The sequence below is a fragment of the Oncorhynchus nerka genome, linkage group LG24 (genome assembly GCF_034236695.1).
Source record: "Oncorhynchus nerka isolate Pitt River linkage group LG24, Oner_Uvic_2.0, whole genome shotgun sequence".
Taxonomy (NCBI): domain Eukaryota; kingdom Metazoa; phylum Chordata; class Actinopteri; order Salmoniformes; family Salmonidae; genus Oncorhynchus; species Oncorhynchus nerka.
Window position 1 is genome coordinate 31,870,748 of NC_088419.1, and position 22,182 is coordinate 31,892,929.

The 22,182-nt window shown below is 42.5% G+C and overlaps 1 protein-coding gene across 6 annotated transcripts in view; it reads left to right on the forward strand.

Annotated features, from left to right (window-relative positions):
- Positions 1-22,182, forward strand: part of ppp1r13bb (protein phosphatase 1, regulatory subunit 13Bb) — an 87,839-nt gene that overhangs the window by 37,732 nt on the left and 27,925 nt on the right. For 5 of the 6 annotated variants that reach the window (XM_029631562.2, XM_065008823.1, XM_065008826.1 and 2 more), the window contains 3 exons: positions 2,098-2,217; positions 5,896-5,957; positions 15,016-15,117. In XM_029631562.2, the coding sequence (XP_029487422.2) occupies positions 2,098-2,217; positions 5,896-5,957; positions 15,016-15,117 (284 nt within the window). Of the gene's footprint in view, positions 1-2,097; positions 2,218-5,895; positions 5,958-9,383; positions 9,711-15,015; positions 15,118-22,182 lie in introns of those variants that run through there. The other variant, XM_029631565.2, reaches the window with a different exon arrangement.

Consider the following 22,182-nt stretch of genomic DNA (forward strand, 5'->3'; position numbering starts at 1 on the left):
TTCTGAGCCCTCTCCTGTACTCCCTGTTCAAAGGACGCACGCCTCCAACTCAATCATCAAGTTTACGACACAACAGTGGTAGGCTTGATTACCAACAACGACGAGACGGCCTACAGGGAGGAGGTTTGTGGTGTCATAACCTCACACTCAACGTCAACAAAACTAAGGAGATGATTGTGGACTTCAGCAGCAAATGGGAACAGTTAGAGGGTGTTTTAAGTTCCTCGGCAACATCACAGACAAACTGGGTCCACTACACTGACAAAGAAGGCGCAGCGCTGGAGGCTGAAGATGTCATGAACTTCTATGCACAATCGAGGCATCCTGGCGGGCTGGCCTGGTACCTGCTCCTCCCTCAACCGTAAGGCTCTCAGAAAGGTCTGCACACGCATCACCGGGGGCAAACTACCTGCCCTCCAGGACACCTACACCACCCGATGTTACAGGAAGGCCATAAAGATCATCAAGGACATCAACCACCCGAACCACTGCCTGTTCACCCCGCTATCATCCAGAAGGCGAGGTCAGTACAGGTGCATCAAAGCTGGGACTGAGAGACTGAAAAACAGCTTCTATCTCAAGGCTATCAGACTGTTAAACAGCCACCATTGAGTGGCTGCTGCCAACACACTGTCATTGACACTGACCCAACTCCAGCCACTTTAATAATGGGAATTGATGGGAAATGATGTAAAGCCACTTTAAACAATGCTACCTTATATAATGTTACTTACCTACATTATTCATCTCATATGGTATATACTTTTGAATCACCGACTGCATCCTTATGTAATACATGTTCACTGCCACTTTAACTATGCCACTTTGTCTACATACTCATCTCATATGTATATACTGTACTCGGTATGCTGCTCTGTATCATATTCGTGTATAAGACAGTAGTTTTGGAATTGTTAGTTAGATTACTTGTTGGTTATCACTGCATTGTCGGAACTAGAAGCACAAGCATTTCGCTACACGCATTAACATCTGCTAACCATGTGTATGTGACAAATAAAATTTGATTTGATTTGCCACAGATTTCTCCACAAAGGAGAACAGTTTACACACACAGAGGAGTTGTATTGTCAGGAGCTAGCCAAATGGGATTACGTAACAGGGCTAATAAACACGCTGGCTGGATGTCATGTTTATCTCGAGGAGTGGCCCCTCTCAGCAAAACACTGATGACACGGGTGTGTCAGCTAGAACTCTGGTGAGGGAAGCAATCATGGTGTGTGTGTGTGTGCACACTGACAGCGGGGTGTGTCCGCTGTCTGCATTTAATGTCTGAAGAGAAAGTCTGCATCCCAAATGGCACCCTGTCCCCTATATACTACACTGCTCTTGCCATTTGGTACGCAACCATAGACTGATGAAAAGCACAGCCGGAACTATCTAGTCTTCATCAGAGCTCAAGTTTTTAGAGGGGAGGGGGGAGCGGCCACGCTGCCCTTCTTCCTTTCTGCCTGTGTGAGGCGTCTGGCTCAGCTGTAATGGGAACGAATGGGGCCAGCAGTCGGCATGAGTCTGCCTCAAGCGGAGGAGCTCACTTAAGTGCTTTTAAAGCTCCTGCTTTGGTCCAGTCACTCTGTTCAACCAGGAGAACTCTGCTTTATACTGGTTATAGTGCCATCACTGCTGTGGTAAATAATGTTTTGGAGTGGGCTAAGATCCCCCCGCTTCTCTCTCTCTCTCTCTGAATCGCTCTCTTTCTCTCTTTGTTCCTTTCCTTCTCGCTGTCCCTCACTAGCCCAGGGACTGTATGTGTCAAGCATCTCAGAGTAGGAATGCTGATTATGGGTAACTTTTGCCTTTTAGATCACAATAAATATTACATGGACAGGGGGGACCTGATCCGATATCAGCACTCCTACTCTGAGACGCTGGATAAACAGATTATAGACTAGTCATTCAGACAGCTACGAGCCACCGGATTCTGCCTTTTCCTGTTTTTCAATTCTCTCTCATATTCAGAAGGCTTTATTGCCATGGAAAATGCTACCACATACATTGCATACAAGCAAACATATAGGCATGAAATAAATCAATGATGGCTGAAGTAAACAATTCTCTCTGTCCCTCCCATACCCCTAGAACGAGCAATCCCCTTTGAGCACATGATGTTCGAGCACCTGCAGAAGTGGGGACCCCGAAAACAAGAGGTCAAGTTCTTTCTCCGGCACGAGGACTCACCCACAGAAAGCAGTGATCAAGGTGGGTGCAATAGTAACCCCTTTGCTATCTATAACTGACACACACACACACACACACACACACAGGCAAATGTGCAAACAAAGGCAAGCGCGAACACAGTGCCTTCAGAAGATATTCACACCCTTGGACTTGTTCCAAATTTGGTGTTACAGCCTGAATTTAAAATGGATTAAATTGAGATTGTGTCACTAGCCTACTCACAATACCCAATGTCAGTGGACATTTTTACAAAAATAAAGACATGAAAAGCTGAAATGCCTTGAGTCAATAAGTATTCAAGCCCTAAATAGACTAAGTTAGTGGAGTATAAATATGCTTAACAAGTCACATAAGTTGCATTGACTCTGTGCAATAGTAGTGTTTGAACATGATCTTTGAATGACTGACACATCGCTGTACCCCACACATACAATTATCTGCTAGGTCCCTCCATCAGTGAATTTCAAACTCCGATTCAACCAGAAAGACCAGGTAGGTTTTCCAATGCCTCGCAAAGAAGGGCAGCTATTGGTAGATGGGTATAAAAAAGCAGACATTGAATATCCTTTTGAGCATGGTATAGTTATTAATTACGCTTTGGATGGTGTATCAATACACCCAGTCACTACAAAGATACAGGCATCCTTCCGAACTCAGTTGACAGAGAGGAAGGAAACCGCTCAGCAATGGTGACTTTAAAACAGAGTTTAATAGTTGTGATAGTAGAAAACGGAGGGTGGATCAACAACATTGTATTTATTCCACAATAGTAACCTTATTGACAGTGAAAAGAAGGAAGCCTGTACAGAATAAAAATATTCCAAAATATGCATCCTGTTTGCAACAAGGCACTAAAGTAACACTGCAAAAAATGTGTCAAAGCAATTCACTTTTGTCCTGAATGCAAAGTGTTTAGTGCAAATTCAATACAACACATTACTAAGTACCACTCTACAGATTTTCAAGCATTGCTGTGGCTGCATCATGTTAGGGGTATGCTTGTAACCGTTAAGGACTGGGAAGTTTCCAGGATAAAATAATGGGTGAATATTGCACAATCCAGGTGTGCAAAGCTCTTCGAGACGTACCCAGAAAAACTGACAGCTGTAATTGCCAAAGGTGCTTCTACAAAATATTGACTCGGATGTGAATACTTTTTATAAATGCAATATTTCTGTATTTTGAATTCAGGCTGTAATAGAACAACGTTTTTAATAAGTCAATGGGTATGAACACTTTCTGCAGGCACTGTAACCCATCTATTCCATCTACGCTGGTCACAAATGATAAATAATAGGCCCACTGTAATTTTGCCACTGGAAAGGGGGCTTTCTGTCCCTGAGCATGTTTTATTGCCGGTATGCTTCAACTGTCACGCATTGAAATGCCATGAGTGTTAATAGGAATTGCGTTGGAACACCAATGCAAGTATGTTACCTTTCTCCTCTACCCTTAATTAACCTTTCATCGTTTCTTTGCATCTTCTCTCCTCCCTTCTTAAAACCTTTTGGAGAAGAACGTCTTAGGGCAGAGTCTTTGGTCCTTCTCTTCCAATACTTCTGAGAAGGATGCAAGGAATCTGGGAATTAATTTATTTAAGCCCCTCAATCGTCTATTTTTTCCGATGCCCTATCCCTCCCTCTTCACCTTACTTTCTTCTGTACTTAGGGGTTAAAGTTCTCATTCACTCTGACGGAATTCCATCACATTGATTCTGGAGAGGTTGGGTGGTGGTGAATGGTTTGGAGATGACACGACCTAATACAGAAGCATGTCTATTCTACACAATATATTCCCGAATAAATGTGTTCTCAAATATCACATTTTCTCTGTTATGCAGTGTGCACTGAACTGACATTAATGATTGTTGCTGACACTTCGATGTTTAGATGAAGTGAATTAAATAGTCTATAATGCACACCACTGCGGTGCTCGACTCAAATAGCTGTGTGTAGCCTACTGTAGCTTCAAGCAAAGTATCACTCCGGATGCAACTTTCTGTTGGCAAAACTTATTTTTTTGCCATATAATGTTAATAAAACAGACAACCCTATAGTAGAATTGTTTACCTATTTACCTAATTGACTGGTTGTGTGTTCAATGTGAGAGAAATATTCCTCTCCAGGCTCTTTCAAGTTGCAAGAGCCATAGCGAGGGAAAGGTATTCTGACAAGCAGTCAATGCACAATAAATCTTAATACAAACTCGGAAAACAATTTTGAAAGCAGTTTGGTTTTTTCATATTTATTTGTTATTGTTTTTTGTTTGTTGCTAATAGCACATCCTGATAATATAGACCATGGGTATACAAGTCTTACCCAATAAGGTCCGGACCCTGCTGGTTTTCTGTTCTACCTGGTCATTCATTTCACCTACCTAGTGTGCCAGGTCGAAATCAGTCCCTGGTTAGAGGGGAATGATGAAAAAATGCAGTGGAACTCATTTTGAGGTCCAGTAGACCAGGGATGTAGACCAGGCTATAAGCATGGTCCAATATGTAAAAATAATTGTACCATAAGTTTTACCAATATGTTATTTGGCTCATTTCTGGAGGTGGAAATGATATTTTAGATGGTGTCACCATTTTAAAAATTAATTTTGCGTTATAATGTCCTTTAAAAAAAAGCCACCATCAATTAGTTTCGCAGTCCTTTGAAATAAAAATTCTCCCAGGGTGGACCCAGGCCCCCTAATCAAGGGGACTGGAATTGGCTAAACTCGCAGTTTAATACAAGGTGATCCTCTTTCCCTAAAAAGGATGATGGTCATGACTTTCTCATGGGAAAAGGGAGATTAACTTGGCCCCAGACAATCGATCGGAGATCGACTTTAAGTTTCAGTCACAGGATTTCTTTGTTACTTTTACCCCTGTGTACTCACTTGTCTTCTCTCATCACTCTTTCTCGGCCTGGGCTCAGTGAGGTGGAATATGATGGTGTCTTCAGTGGAGAGAGTCAACCCTCCACTGGGCGGGAACACAAAGGCACAGAGCCCCCCCCCACACACACACAGAGAAGTGGCCCCAGTCCATCACATGCCAGCTCTTACTTACTCACTCACACTTATTATTTATCATCTGCATACTTAATAAGACCCATTTCAGCAGAAGAGGGTTCTCTGTTTATTAGTATTTACTCGTAAATTAAGAGTTGTCCCTGAGGGGTTCCTGTCTGACAAAACCAGTTAGTAGCAATGGAAAATTGTAAAAACACATACAATGACAGCGACATTGAGACCTCACCGCACACCCAAAACCCATCTACCCGTGTGTTTGCAGATATACTGTAGTGCAGGGGTGTCAAACTTATTTTCCCCGTGGGCTGCATTTGTTCTTCACTGAGGTCCGCACTTAATATTGATAATTTCCTCGCCGTAAAAATAATAAGTAAAATAGTACTCTATCCATCGCTTTTAGAATTTTAGGCTTCCTGACTGTCTAGCTTTCGTTTCAATGTTAGCCAGCTGTACAGAGTGAAGAGACTGGAAATGTAGGTCCATTATCATGTCTACAGTTTGTTTGTTTTTACTCATTTCCATGTCTATTGAGATCTACATGAATTTGTATTTTTTTACAACAAAAAATAAATGATGACACTGGCCCGCCGCCGGTGGTTAAATATTTTTTTGTGTGGCCAGATTGAATGATTAGTTTGACACGTGGTCTAGAGTGTACTCAGTGTTTGTGCTTTCCCCCTGCAGGGAGCCAGCAATCTCAAGAGCAAGCCAACCGTAGAAGTGGAGATAAGCACAATGAGAATGGGGTAAGACACTGTATCGGAGTCTCACAAAACAGTCTCACACAGATAATTTTTTATTTATTTTACCTTTATTTAACTAGTCAAGTCAGTTAAGAACAAATTCGTATTTTCAATGACAGTGGGTTATCTGCCTGTTCAGGGGCAGAACGACAGATTTGTACCGTGTCAGCTCAGGGGTTTGAACTTGCAACCTTCCGGTTACTAGTCCAATGCTCTAACCACTAGGCTACCCTGCCGCTCCATTATGTACCCAAATGATACACCCTCATATTTCGATATGTTTGGGGTTGTGCCATAGTGAGGCTGCTCTGCTCTTTTAATATATATATTTTTTTATACTTGCGGTGTATTATTTCAATAACTCAAAAATGACCTTTGTTAACCCAATAGGGAGAATGTGGAAAAGTCCTTGTCCAATAGAAAATGTCCCTACCCATATCCATTGGCTTTATCCCTAATCAGTCAATCTCCCTCCGAACCTCCCCGAGGACCTTCGAACACAGTGGCACACCATATGTCTCTGATTCGGAGCCACGCCTCGCAGTCATGTGATTCGCTAATAACAAATACTTCAGTTAATTCCCTAACCGGTGGGTCAGTTCATTCCCTACCTCTGTTCACTCCCACAGAGGCCAGCTTTGATTCATTGATATGCCAGGATTATATGTGTTATGCTCAATTAACCTGGGGACAAGGTTAGGCCCTCACTGTGCCAGTGATTCACAAAATCAGTGTGTCAATGACATTTTTGGTGCTCCAGTTATTCAAATGACTACTGTATATAGTTAGCCAGGACAAAAAATATCACCCCAGTCATCAAAATCAATACATCATAGCATGTTTTTGAGCTCATTCAGTAGTTTTTGCCTGAGTAAAATCATGTTGAAAAATAATATTTAAAGTACCTTTTTATATTCCTAAAACATACAGGTCATTTGGAAAGTATTCAGACCCTTCCCCTTTTCCACATTTTGTTACTTTACAGTCTTATTCTAAAATGGATTAAATAAAATATTGCTCAACAATCTCCACACAATACCCCATATTGACATGGAAAAAACAGGTAAAAAAAAAAGTATTTACATAGAGACCTTATTTACTTAAGTATTCAGACCCTTTGCTATGAGACTCAACATTTTGGTCAGGTGCATCCTGTTTCCATTGATCATCCTTGAGCTGTTTCTTCAACTTGATTGGAGGCCACCTGTGGTAATTCAATTGTTTGGATATGATTTGGAAAGGCACACACCTGTCCCACAGTTGACATTGCATGTCAGAGCATAAACCAAGCCATGAGGTCAAAGAATTGTCTGTATAGCTCTGAGACAACAGGATTGTGTTGAGGCACAGATCTGGGGAAGGGTACCAAAATAGGTCTTCAGCATTGAAGGTCCCCAAGAACACAGTGGCCTCCATTCTTAAATGGAAGAAGTTTGGAACCACCAAGAGTCACCAAGCAATCATGGAGCTGACCAAGAATCTGATGGCCACTCTGACAGAGCTCCAAAGTTCCTCTGTAGAGATGGGAGAAGGGTGGGTTAAATAAAGAAAACAATACCTTTTATGGATTTATCATTCTTATGCAATTTATATCTATAGGGCTACATTTAGTTTATTTTATTTCGGTATTTAATGCCATCTACAGTCTACACTTTAGGGCCGAGCTGTTTGCTCGCCAAATAGCCTACCCGCCAATCACCAAATACTTTTGGGAACAGGCAGAAAAAGTCAATATGCAACTCAATGTTAGGAAGGTGTCCATGATGTTTGGTATACTCGATGTATGTCAATAAGCCCCTGAGAAATCCTGCACCCCCTGTAAAATGTTTTATAAAAAAAAAATCTGCCATCTCTGACTGTAGCCTACAGCGCACTTTCTATATTATCGGGTTAAAGTTTGGTGAGGGCCTCAAATGATCACTATAACATGTAGTCGGCAGTTGCAGATGGTTTATTAGCAATTGGGTGCGGGTGATCAAACAGCTGACCCGCGCACCACTAGTGTGCATGCATGCATTTGTTAGAGAATGGCTCCATGATAACAGCAGCCTCTGGCATGCCCCCTCACTCCCTAACCATCTGTCCCAGATTCCAGAATGGGGAGAGCTGTGCTTGAGGAAGCGGAACTAATTTAACCTTAAGGGGGGGCGAGAAAAAAACCATTGCGGCACAAGATGGAGTTATTTATTTATTTGTTTGTATACTCTTGTGATGACCGCATCGCGACACACCACATTGCCTCATCTGGTCCCTTTGGCATACTTTCTCCTACTATTCATGATCCAGATGTGTTTGCGTGTGCACATGCATGTGGATGTTCATGGATGTGCGAGCATGTCGGTGTGTGTATACCACAGGGAGCAGTGTTGCGTTTTAGCTAGGGAAGGTGGACTGTCGGCTAAGGAGCTGATTAGCCAGACAGGGCTAATGCTTGCTCGCCGGCAGAGCGCGTCTTTTTCTCAGGTGGGTGTCCCCTGGGTTGTATTTATTAGTGCAAACCATGGCAAAACGTTTTACGAGTGTTTCTTCAGGTAGTTCAGTTAGGTCCCTCCCTGTTTCAGTCCATTTGCTTCCGTTTGATCCCTAGTGAAAACAACCCTAGAGGGGGCTGCCAGAACACAATCCACCAAGTCTGACTCTCGCTCAAACTACATGTTTCCTGTAGACCTAGTACAGATCTAGGATCAGTTCCCCCTACCCCCTCAAAGTGTGTGTGTGTGTGAATATCCACACACATTATACAGAATAATATTGTGTGCGCACATTCTCCTACTTTAGGCAGAGCAGGGTGTGTCCTGTCCACAAATGCTTCTATAGCCTATTTGTTTGGCCATATAATCGCATCCCATTGTTGGGCAACTCTTCAAATCTCCATGCACTCAGTAAACCCCATCCATCTTGCCCTCCTGTTCCCCCCCACCCCACTGACAACCCCAAACAAACATTACCCCTGATCCATAGCATGTTGCCCACTAGCCTGTGTGTGTTAACCTTGACTGTATAAGGAAGCGCAGTACTCTCCTGTGTAGTTTGGAGGATTAGGGCAGTATGATGACATAACGGTCCTAAGAGGATCAGTGTTGTGGTTATCCGCGGGGCTCTGGTCGAGCAAGGGGCTTTTCGCCGCTCAGCCCACATGTGGGATGCTCTCTGAAAAAGTGTAACACAAACACGCGTGCACACACAGTTGCTCCCTCTCTCACAAACACACATGCAAGCGCACACTTTCTCACACTCGACACTTACACAAGCACTCCTACACACAAGCAGCGAAACTACACACACACACACACAGACACGGGTGACTCGGCCCAGGGAGAGAGGAGCTCTATAATCCCCAGGGGACACATGCCCTTTAGAGAATGGGAGGGTAAGACATGGCTTTCCCTCTCTCTCTCTCCTGTCCTCTATACTCATGGTGGTCCCCTTCTCTTTCTCTCAGCCCCCCTCCCTCTCGCTCTCTCTTCCTTTCTCTCAATTTCACCCAGACATTCTCTCACTCTCGTTTTCGGCGGTCTGTGTGTGTGTGTGTTTATTTTTCCCGTGGGCCTCATCAGTGAGGCTGTCGCCCGGATGCACTGGAGCGTGGTTCTGCGTGCCAGTGGCTTTCTGTGTGTGTGGGGCACATCCTGCCTGAGTTGAGTCAGTCTCATCACCCTCTACTATCGTCCACTCCATCCCTCCTGTCTGTGAGGCAGAGCCCACACATACACGCACCCGGGATTCACTCACTGAAGCTGGGGAAATACTTGGGAGGTAAGGTGATCTCAACCTTCCATCTGAACCACGCAGCCAACTCAGGACTGTGTGCATTTGTAGTATATTTACAGACACTACAGCTAATCTGCAGAAATAAAGCTGTTGATAGTCTAGTAGATGGAGTACAGACACGTTCTGGTTGAAAGACAACCGACGTAGAGTTGACATGTTACAGACTTTGTTGAGCATCTACAGATGTGTACCGTTTCAACATTGAAGAATAGCCCAATATCTCAACGAGAGCTTTTCTAACTGTTTGAACTTGTTCTACCTGTCTCTCAAAGCGAAAGCGAGTCTGCACTCAAAAAAGAGATGAAAAGTATAATGTGGCGATTGATGTGATTTATTCAGTAATTGGAATGCAATAGGAGAACAAACACAGTCGGTAGAAGTGGCACTGTGATGACAAGGAAATTGTCAAAAGTTTGAATCGCACAAGCAGGTCGTTTTGGATTGCTGTGTCAAACTGTTGTGTGGATCTTGGTCGCTCTGTGAAACCTGGTGCTGAATTCCAAATGTGGACAGGGAATCAGAGATGCGTGTGTGTGTGTGGGACAGAGACGGGGACTTTTGGCAGCTGAAACATCAACCCCCATCTCTTTTCCATGTTTTTTTCCTGCCTTGCTAACTCGTTACTAGTCCTTGATTTCAGCTCTTCCCTGCTCCCTTGCCTTGCCCCACTCTCTTCAGGCAACGACGGACAGCACAATGAGCAATGGCACAACAGTGGATGCATCACAATAGTATCTATTTTCTCCTGAAATGTATACTCGTTCACTATTTAGCACAAATCTAAAATCATTGGATTGGTGGTGTGGGCTAGGGGGGAGTTTCCACCATATTTCTTATACCAGTCATTTCCTCTTAAATCAGTTAAGAGAAGTGAACAAGTGCAAACTTTGGGAGGAAGGAGGGATAATCGAGATGTAGCCAGTGTGTTGAGTCTGCTTGGGATTTGAAATGGGCAATTCCACAGTAACGGAATTACGCAGAGACTGATGTTTTACTTAAATGTATGCCAAACAAAAAACACTGATTGCAAAGTTTAACAAGCTATACATTCCTATGCACAATGACTACTTTGAATAATTTACACAGTAAATCCATTTTTAAAAATGTATTTACTGGAAAAATTGGACAGATGCAAAGTTCGGTAACAGAATAAAAGGTCAAATGTTCCTCAGTTTAATTCTGTTACCTAACTTTGTATCTGCACAGTACTTCCTGAAATATATGAAAGTAGTCCTTGTGCATATGGTTTGTTAAACTAAACTTTGAAATCAATGGTTTTTGTTTGGTATACATTTTAAAGTGCAATATTTGATTCTCAGCATTAATTCTGTTACCATGGGATTACCCAAATTTAGCTTTCTCTAGTCCGGCTTTTTCAGAAGGATTTCCAGTGGGTGGACCCTCCATTTTAATCTAATAAAGCAATTGGTAACTGTCCAGTGACATTGTGGTCTCTGAGCCATTCCCAATTTTTTACTGGGTAATCCCAGAGTGTTAACGGGACACAGGGACACACACAAACATTTTGTTATGTGTAACTTTGAAGTTAAGTTCTACATTGGTCAGTCCAAAATGTTGTTTAAAAAAAAATTCTGTCATGGATTCTTTTTAAATTTCCTATTAAAGTTATTTATGGTTTCTATGCCTTTTAGTTTTCCATGTGGACTAATTTATCAGTGAATTCTGAAAGGAGCATAGTGAACAGACCTGGTTTGGTTTTTACCTCTTGTAGTTCATAGCAACACATCAGCCAGAGCTTGTACTTATTATGATGCCTTATATAGATTGGCAAATTCTTTTTCCAGTCCTACCACTTAAGAAAGTAGCAGAATTACATTTTCTTTTGTAGGATCTGTCTTTCCCCTCCTGACGTTCTGCCCCCCTTCTAATCTGTGTAGCCAAACGGAACTCAACATTGTCCTTGGTCACTGTAACCCTTTTTATGATGATGTCTATTTATTTTTTTAGAAGGACCTGTGGCCTTTTGTATCAAGAGTCTCAGAGTAGGAGCGCGAAGTTGAGATGTGTTTTGCCAACAAATAAGATTATATGGGCAGAGGTCGACCTGATCCTAGGTCAGCAATCCTATTCTGAAAAGCTTGATACACACGGCCCCAGATTTGGTAAGGGTCTGTGAAGACCAGAACAAAGTAGACCGACACACAGTTGTCTTGATTTCCACGATTTCCACATTTTCCTTCATGTGTGCTGTTTGATGTGTGTAAGACAACCATGACATTTAGTCTCCCCTTTTTCAATACACTTTCCATAGGCCCTGGCTAGGGGTTCTTTGCCACTTCAATATTGCTTATGGCTCTGAGGCTCTATCGAAGCCAGGCAACACCTTTGGAGGTAGATATGCTCTTTCAATAAAGTTTTCCCTAGTTCAGCTATGTGCTTTGAAGAGGATGCATTACTGTCTAAACACAGTTTAGATCATCCTTGTGTATGCAGCTTTAGGTGTGTTTGTGTTACCAACCTATGGCCATTGGACTTCAAGAAAGGTATTTGTTTCCACAACACGGCTGGTTTGAAGTCGGGACTTGAGGGATGAGAAGAAGGTTTGACTTGACCTCTGAACCCGATAGAGGCTCTGTTCCACCAGGACACAGTCGGAGAACACAGGAATGATTTTTTTTCCCGAGTTCCGGCCTTTGGGAACATGTGCTTAATCCAATTATCCTTGTCCGTGCCCCTCCCAGTGCCCCATTGCCATAGCGACCCTGCCGCTGCCCTTCGTGATGTTGTGATAGGAACTGAGAGGCGCCTGTGTAAAGAGACTGATACTGTTGCTATCACAGCTGCGATTCACCCGGCTGATAAATTGAGTCAAGTCGTTTGCGGCGGTCCGTATTGACCCCGGTCAAGATCCGGACCGCGGTGCTCCTGTTGAGTATGGCTGCATTAGACTAAAATAAGGATTTTTTTTTTTTTTTCATGAGTGGATGGTTAGGGGGCTGGAACATAATTAGTTGATTGCAAATTGACCCCAAGAGGCCCAAACAGATGTAATATTTGACTGGTACCCCGTGTATATAGCCAAGTTATTGTAACTCATTGTGTATTTATTATTAGACGTTTTACTTATTATTTCCCTATTTTCTTGCTCTCTGTATTGTTGGGAAGGGCCGTAAGTAAGCATTTCACTCTTAGTCTACACTTGTTGTTTGCAAAGCATGTGACAAATAAAATTAGATTGAAAACATAATAATTTCATACCTTACTTACATTTGTATGCAATCACATACACTATATATACAAAGTATGTGGACACCCCTTCAAATTTAGTGGATTTGGCTATTTCAAGCATACCCGTTGGTGACCGGTATATAAATTCGAGCAAACAGCCATGCAATCTCCATAGACAAACATTGACAGTAGAATGGCTTTACTGAAGTCCTCTTTCAATGCGGCACCGTCATAGGATGCCACCTGTCCAACAAGTCAGGTCGTCAAATTTTTGTTCGTCGGGAGCTTCATGAAATGCTTTCCAAGGCCGAGCAGCTGCACACAAGCCTAAGATCACCATGCACAATGCGAAGCATTGTAAAGCTCGCCGCCTTTGGACTCTGGAGCAGTGGAAACATTCTCTGAAGTGATGAATCATGGTTCTTCATCTGGCAGTCTGACGGACAAATCCGAGTTTGGCGGATGTCAGGAGAACGCATAGTGGCAACTGTAAAGTTTGGTGGAGGAATAATGGTCTGTGGCTGTTTTTCATGATTAAGGCTAGGCCCCTTAGTTTAAGGCTAGGCCCCTTAGTTTAATTGTTAACATTAAATGTTAACGAGACATTATACAATTACTTTTTAGACGATTCTATGCTTCCAACTTTGTCAACAGTTTGGGGCAGGCCCTTTCCTGTTTCAACATGACAATGCTCACGTACAAAAAGCAAGATCCATACAGAAATGGTTTGTCGAGATCGGTGTGGAAGACCTTGACCGGCCTGCACAGAGCCTCAACCTCAACCCCATCAAACACCTTTGGGATGAATTGGAACGCAGACTACCAGCCTGGCCTAATCGCCCAACATCAGTGCCTGGCCTCATTAATGCTCTTGTGGCTGAATGGTAGCAAGTCCCCGCAGCAATGTTCCAACATCTAGTGGAAAGCCTTCACAAAAGAGTGGAGGCTATTATAGCAACAAAGGGGGGAGGACCAACTCCATATTAATGCCCATGATTTTGGAATTAAATGTTCGACGAGCAGGTGTCCACATACTTTTGGTCATGTAGTGTATATCGCTCTAATATGTGTGGAAATACTTTGGAACAGATTTCCAAAATCAAAATAACTTGGAGCTGATTTGCTTGTGTTTTTAGTCTTTAATGTCCAACAATTTAAATACAATCATCCGCAGGCCAAATTTGCCCCACGGGCTGCCAGTGGGGAACCCCGATCTACAACATGCCATTTAGCAATATATATACTTACAGTAGTTTGTGCATACATTTTCATATGGATGGCGCCAGTGGGAACAACTCGCAATCATGGAGTTGCAAGCGCCATTCTCTACTAACTGAGCCACACAGGACCACATCTATTATATAACCTGCATTGAACTGTAAAACATGTTAAATGAGTAAATAGATGAATGAATGGATAGATAGATGTAAATAAATATAATTAATAAATAGATATACCCACAGGCAACACTTTGCAGTGTCCCAAAACAAACTTCTGTGCAAAAGCTGCCCTGGGCTAATTGTTTGTAGGCTATACTGTGGACACCCACTACTGAAGTAATGACCATCCCAGCACTGGGCGATCTCTATGCTTTGATTGTCCTCCCCTCAGTTAGTGTGGGGTTTTTTCTATCTAGATTATGGGTCTGCTGCTGACCGCTGTAGCTCATTTTCTTTTTCTGGCTGAGCCAATGTGCCCTGGCTCTTCGGCTTCATTCCAAATTACACCCTAATCCCTATAGTGCACTACTTTTGACTAGATCCCTGGGCTATAGGGGAAAGGGTGCCATTTGGGATGCCGAATTCCTCTTCAGGGCTGAGGAGATAAACAAATGGATAACACATCAGAACATCCCTACTAATGTCTCTCTCCCTTTTTTTCTTCTCTTTCCCTTATCTCTCTCTCCCACCACTCCCTTTCTCTCCCTCTCTCGTTCTCTACCACTCCCTTCTGCTCTCTCTCTCCACCTATCCCTTCTTTCTCTCTCTGCCACTCCCTTCTCTCTTTCTCGCCCTCTTTTTTTCCCTCCCTTTCTCAATCCTCTCTCTCTCCCCCTCTCACTTTCTATGGTCTCTTTTTCCCTCTCACTCTCTGTGTGTAGGTGGGGAACCCCCGCGTGGAGCTCACGCTCTCGGAGCTGCAGGAGATGGCCACACGGCAACAGCAGCAGATCGAGGCCCAGCAACAGATGCTTGTTGCCAAGGTAACCTATTGTGTGTTTGTGTAGACATCATTTTCTTTACTGGAAGAAAAGCCTTATAAGAGGGTCAGAGCTACTGTATTCCAGGGGTATTCAAATCCCAGTCTGGAGATCCAGAGTGCTGCTGGTTCTTCCTGATAATTAATTGCACCCACCTGGTGTCCCAGGTCTAAATCTGTCCTTGATTAGAGATTTGTCCACTTTGGGGTGGTTTGATGGTAATAAATTGTTCCCCACAAGACCCTGATCAAATAGATATGATACCCTCTCCAGAAAATGTGCTTTCTATGGTTTTTTACACGTTTATGTATCTTGTTCTATAGGAGTTTATGCAATAGAATGTTTGCAGACTGATTTAAGGAATGTTGAGACAAGTTGTAATGTTCACATGCTAATTGAAAATGACTATTAAACAACAATGGAACATTCTATTGGGTGGATCTCATCTTAAACATTTTGCCATCCATAGCTAATGATTTATGTAGACTCATCATTGAAACAACAATGTTACAAATGGTAGAACTACATAGGCTACTTGTTTTAGGGAAATTGGTCATACTGGGAAATGATACAAGTTCAAGAGATTCAAATCTAGTAGTGTATTGGTTTTATAGGTGTCACTTGTAGTCTGTTGCATAGCAATATTTAGCTGGTAGCCATATTGGAAAATGTGTACCTTATGTTATAGAGGACGCTTGTGCCCAAAAGCCTGTTTTAGCATGGGTTGCGCCATTGAGGACTTTAACCATTTTGAAGTAGTCAACCGGGTGGGACTACCTATGGGTTAAGGAAGATTCACATAATTCTCTGCAGGTCATCAGGAGGGATTAGTCAATCATACTCGTGATCGAATATTCCATAACTAGGTGGCAGTAAATCGCCAACCTTGACTTTTTCTGGTTCAAATAACACACTCCAGGTGGCAGTATGTACCCTTTAAGTTTTTTACTAACTCGTAGAAGAAGGAAATTGACCACTTCAAAATGGTGGTGCCTGTGAAGTCAGACTCCATAATGGGACAGATACAACGTTGTGATCTCTATACATTTCTATGACCCTATGGTTAAATCAGCAATAGCGAAGCATTATTTTTTAGACTTTTTCTAGCTTTGGTGCACTCATTATGAAGGCATTTTGTGAAAATGGGTTACCTGTACCTCTTTTCTGGACGTGATGCATTCCTAAGGGATTTTCATACAGAGTGCAATGTACGGGGCAGGTTTCACATCAGATTTCCTGATGTTAACACAATTTATAGAATCCAATTGCATATAATTTTAATTAATAGATATCAGTGAATGATCTAGAACATTTTCAAAGTGTTTTAATTTGGGGTGCAACGGTACACATTTTTACTGAACTGTTTGGTGCTGCGACCTCAGTGCGTTCGGCACTGTAAATCCGAATGAATAGCGGTATTTTTTAAAAACACACAAAACACTGTGCCGATGCTGCGTTGTATGCCTCTTTAGTAAATCAGCTGAAAAAACCTTTCAGGCTATTCCATTAAAAATAACTAGAACCTGTCCGCATGTAATCAAAATTCTAATCTTAATTGGCTAATTTCAAACGGTCCTTTGGTGAGGCGCAGCCGAGAAGTAGTTCTGTACAATGGTGAGTGGTGGGATCGATAAACCAGGAGGATTCTCCATCTTTTAAATGTTTACTTCCCAGTAGATTACAACGGCGATAGACCTTAGAGTATGTCGCTACTGCTCAATGAGAATAGCCTATGCAGCTGCCAACACTTCAAACATGTTTTCACATTTACACCGACATCACCCAAGTATTCCTACCACCGGAGCAAGACGGAAACGCAAAAAAAAACAATAACGACTTCGTCTCCCCTCTCCATTCAAGCGGCAGCCCTTCACAGAGGATTCTGACCGGACCAAAGAAATTGCATCAGCGATAGGTATGTCTATATCTACAGATATGTCCCTATTCTCAGTGGTTGAGAAGAATAGGGGGTTTCAGCACCTCGTGAAAGATGCTTGAGCCATGTTACAAACTTCGTCCTCTGGCACTCATTTAAGCAAACCGGTAGTACACAAAGTTGTCAATGAATTGGCCATCTACTACAGATGGATGGACCTCCAGGGCTTCAGAGAGCTTCTGCACAGTGACAGCCCATCACATTACCCCGGAATGGGAAATGAGAAGCACTGTGCTACAGACACGCCCCCTTTGAGAGTTAACACAAGTGCGCATATATTTCTCAATGTAAGAAAACATTGTAGCATAGGCCTATAATGTCTGAGTCACATTGATTTCACATGCATATTGCACTTTATTTTAGTGTTATAATAATTTGGTGGGTGCTTATTTGATCTATGTCACACGTACAAGTGTGTATTAATACATGTGGGCATTGAAAATGTGTTTTTTGCATATTCCGCTCTCCCTGAGACCTCCTCGGTGAGTGAGGTCAAGGCCAGGGTCTGCAATTATTAACGGCAACTCTGGAACAATTAGGGTTAAGTGCCTTTCTCAAGGGCACATCAATTAGGCCTGGCTCGCAGTCGGCGTTCCAATTCATCCCAAAGTTGTTCTATGGTCTTGAGGTCGGCGCTGTGCAGGCCATTCAAGTTCTTCCACACCAATCTCGACCAACCATTTCTCTATGGACCTCACTTTATGCACGGGGGCATTGTCATGCTGAAACAGGAAAGGGTCTTCCCCAAACTGTTGCCACGAAGTTGGAGCAGAGAATCGTCTAGAATGTCATTGTATGCTGTAGCGTATAATTTCCCCTCACTGGAACTAAGGGGCCCAGCACGAACCATGAAAAACAGCCCAAGACCATTATTCCTTCTCCAGGTTGGTTGCATTATCCTGGCATCCGCCAAACTCAATTTGTCCATTGAACTGCCAGATGGTGAAGCGTGATTCATCACTCCAGAAAACACGTTTTAACTGCTCCAGAGTCCAAAGGCAGTGAGCTTTAAACCACTCCAGCCGACGCTTGGCATTGCGCATGGTGATCTTCAGCTTGTGTGTGGCTGTTCTGCCATGGAATCTGATATCATGAACAGTTCTTGTGTTGAAGTTGCTTCCAGAGGCAGTTTGGAACTCAGTAGTGAGTGTTGCAATCGAGGACAGATGTGCTACGCACTTCAGCACACTGCGGTACTGCTCTGTGAGCTTGTGAGGCCTACCACTTTGCGGCTGAGCCTCTGTTGCTCCTAGATGTTTCCACTTCACAATAAGAGCACTTACAGTTGACCGGGGCCGCTTTAGCAGGGCAGAAATTTGACAAACTGAATTTGACGAACTGACTTGATGGAAAGGTGGCATCCTATGACTGTGCCACGTTGAAAGTCACTGAGCTATTCAGGAAGGCCATTCTACTGCCAATGTTTGTGTATGGAGATTGCATGGCGGTGTGCTCGGTTTTATACACCTGTCAGCAACCGGTGTGGCTGAAATAGCTGAATCCACTAATTTGAAGGGGTGTCCCCATACTTTTCTGTATATAGTGTATGACTTGTGATCATACACTGAGTATAGCAAACATTAGAAACGCCTTCCTAATATTGAGTTGTACACCCCTCTTTTGCCCTCGGAACAGCCTCAATTCGTCACCGCATGGACTCTACAAGGTGTCGGAAGCGGTCCACAGGGATGCTGGCCCATGTTGACTCCAATGCTTCCCACAGTGGTGTCAAGTTGGCTGGATGTCCTTTGGGTGGTGGACCGTTCTTGATACACATGGGAAACTGTTTAGCGTGAAAAATCCAGCAGCATTGTAGTTCTTGACACGCTCAAATTGGTGCGCCTGGCACCTACTTCCATACCCTGTTCAAAGGCACTTAAATATGTTGTCTTGCCAATTCACACTCAGATTGTATATGCATGCCACTCAGTCTCAATTGTCTCCAGGCTTAAAAATCATTCTTTAACCTGACTTCTCCCCATCTACATTGATTGAAGTGGATTTAACAAGTGACATCAATAAGGGAACATAGCTTTCACCAGGATTCACCTGGTCAGACTGTCATGGAAAGAGAACTGTGTACAGTGCATTCGGAAAGTATTCAAATCCCTTGGATTTTTCCACATTTTGTTAGGTTATAGCTTTGTTCTAAAATGGATTCAATAGTTTTTTCCCCCTCAATCTATACACAATACCCCATAATGACAAGGAAAAAATAGGTTTTTAGACATTTTGATAAATGTATTAGTGTTTAAACATACCTTATTTACGTAAGTATTCACCCTTTGCTATGACACTTCAAATTGAGCTCAGGTGCATCCTGTTTCCATTGATCATCCTCAAGATGTTTCTCCAACTTGATTGGAGTCCACCTGTGGTAAATTCAATTGATTGGACATGATTTGGAAAGGCACACACCTGCCTATATAAGGTCCCACAGTTGACAGTGCATGTCAGAGCATAAACCAAGCCATGAGGTGGAATGAATTGTCTGTAGAACGCCAAGACAGGATTTTGTCGATGCACAGGTCTGGGGAAAGGTACCAAAACATTTCTGCAGCATTTCACTGTTCTTGTGCAAGTGACATTTAAAACATTCCTAACTCAGTTGTCAGAGAGAAAGGAAACTGCACAGTGATTTCACAATGAGGCCAATGGTGACTTTAAAACAGTTACAAAGTTGGATGACTGAGGATGGATCAAGAATATTGTAGTTACTCCATAATAGTAACCTTATTGACGTTGAAAATAAGGAATCCTGTTGGCAAAATGGCACTAAAGTAACACTGCAAAAAAATATGGCAACGCAATTCACTTTTTGTCCTGAATACAAAATGTTGTATTGGATTTTCCCTAAGTATAACACATTACTGGGTATCACTCTCCATATTTTCAAGCATAGTGGTGGCTTCATCATGTTATGGGTATGCTTTTAATCGTTAAGGACCGGAGTTTTTCAGGATAAAAAAAAAGAAACGTATTGGAGCTAAGCACAGGCAAAATCCTAGAGGAAAACCTGGTTTAGTCTGCTTTCCACCAAACACTGGGAGTTAAATTCACCTTTCAGCAGGACCGTAACTAAAATACAAAGCCAAATCTACACTGGAGTTGCTTACCAAGAAGACAGTGAATGTTCCTGAGTGCTCGAGTTAGATTTAAGTAGATTTAAGTCAAAACTATGGCAAGACTTGAAAATGGTTGTCTAGCAATGATCAGCAACAAAATCGATAGAGCTTTAAGTATTTTGAAAATAATAATTTGTCAAATGTTGCACAATCCAGGTGTGGAAAGCTCTTAAAGACTTACAGCTCTAATAGCTGTCTAAGGTCCTCCTACAAAGTATTGACTCAGGGATGTGAATTCTTATGTAAATTATATTTTTGTATTTCATTTTCAATAAATTAGCAAACATTTCTAAAAACGTTTTTTCAATTTGTCATTATGGGTAGTGTGTGTGTGTGTGTAGTGGGGGAGAAATTAATTGAATACATTTTTTTATTCAGGCTGGTACCACATTTTTGAGGGAATAAGTCAAGAGGTGTGAATACTTTCTAAATGCACTGTCGATCACTTTATTTCCCACTTCTGCTTCTGTTCCTCAAATGTTATTTTTTGTTTTTCGTTTCTGTTCCCTCAACCATGTCCAACCCATGCTTTGAGGTCCAGACTTGAATTTGATGGTGCCCATTTTCCATCCATAAGAAGACGTCAGGCTTTCAGGGAAGCAAAGGGTCACATGCTTTTGTTATAGCCCAGCATTTAAACTCCTGATTCAACAAATATCAACGTCAATGTAGAATCTCTTCAGTTTTTAGGTATTATTTCAGTGTTTTTGGCAGTAGTCTGTTTTCCTGCAAAATGTTGCACAAAAAATACACAAAATTACATTCATTTCTAATTTTCAATGGCACTTTTTATGACCGTGGAAATACAGTTTTTTTATGCCGATATTTAAATGTCAAGACCTCGATAATCACATGTTTAGTTAAGCTTATATCTTGTGAAATATCATTGGGAAGACGTTAGAAATGTTAGTTGCAACAGTTGTTAAAACTGTTCAGTCATCTGAGTCATGGGGCTGAGTAGTTGGGTGTCAGTGAGGCCACTGCAGCTCTGGCCATTTTATAGCTTCTATTCACTTAGCCAGTCAAAGGCTGCATCCTAAATGGACCCCTATTCCCTATGTAGGGCACATTAGGGCGGCATGTAGTCTAGCAGTTAGTGTTGGGTATGTGAGAACATTTATTCATTTTTTGCCCTTTTTTTTAAAAGTAGTGCACTATAAGGAATACGGGGTCATTTGGAACACATCCAAACACTTCTGGATTCAGTAGGGACTAGGGAGCATGCGTTCTGCCATGCCATGCTGCCCGTGTGTGTGTGTGTGTGTGTGTGTGTGTGTGTGTGTGCGCGCATGATTAATGCTGTCCATTGCAGAGACATGGTGCTGAATCCCATTATGTGGAGAGTGAGGCAGGCAGGGTTTTGTGTGTGCATTCTTGCGGTTGTCATTTTCTTTTTCTCATTTTATCCATTTGCATTTGTGGTCCAGCCAGCCAAATTCACCCTACCTCCACTGAAGGGCATTCGAGGCATTTCTCTGTTGGTCTTGAGTGGGTCCACATTCGCTATAATTCACCAGCTATTTGGCTAGCTGTAGTGCTCGCCTCGGCGGCTTGCTAGCCAGCGTTGTGGAATAGCTTCAAGCTAGCTTAGCCAATGCTATAACATCTGTAAAGAGTCTTTACCTTGTTAGTAGATTTGGCTTCTTATTAGAGGAACGCATTGACGAAGAGATAATATGTAGGCAGTCTATATTTCTGTACACACCCATAATAATAAAAAGGTTTCCCAGGTGCTGGATCTGAAAGGGTAACGTAGAACAAAACTATAAATCCTCACACTGGTATGATGTTCCCAAGGTCTTTAAGACAAGGACAATGTTTCGACTACAAACTAGGTCGTCATCAAGATTGACCGATTTGGCCGTGCAGGGAACCTCTGTGTGCCAAATGGCAGAGAAGTGATTTTATTTTAAAAAGTAGGTCTACTTGAAACCCTGCAGTCATTTGGAAACATCGGCCTGTCATCTCCTCTCTTGGAACTTGAATTAGAGCAACACACAGTTGAGA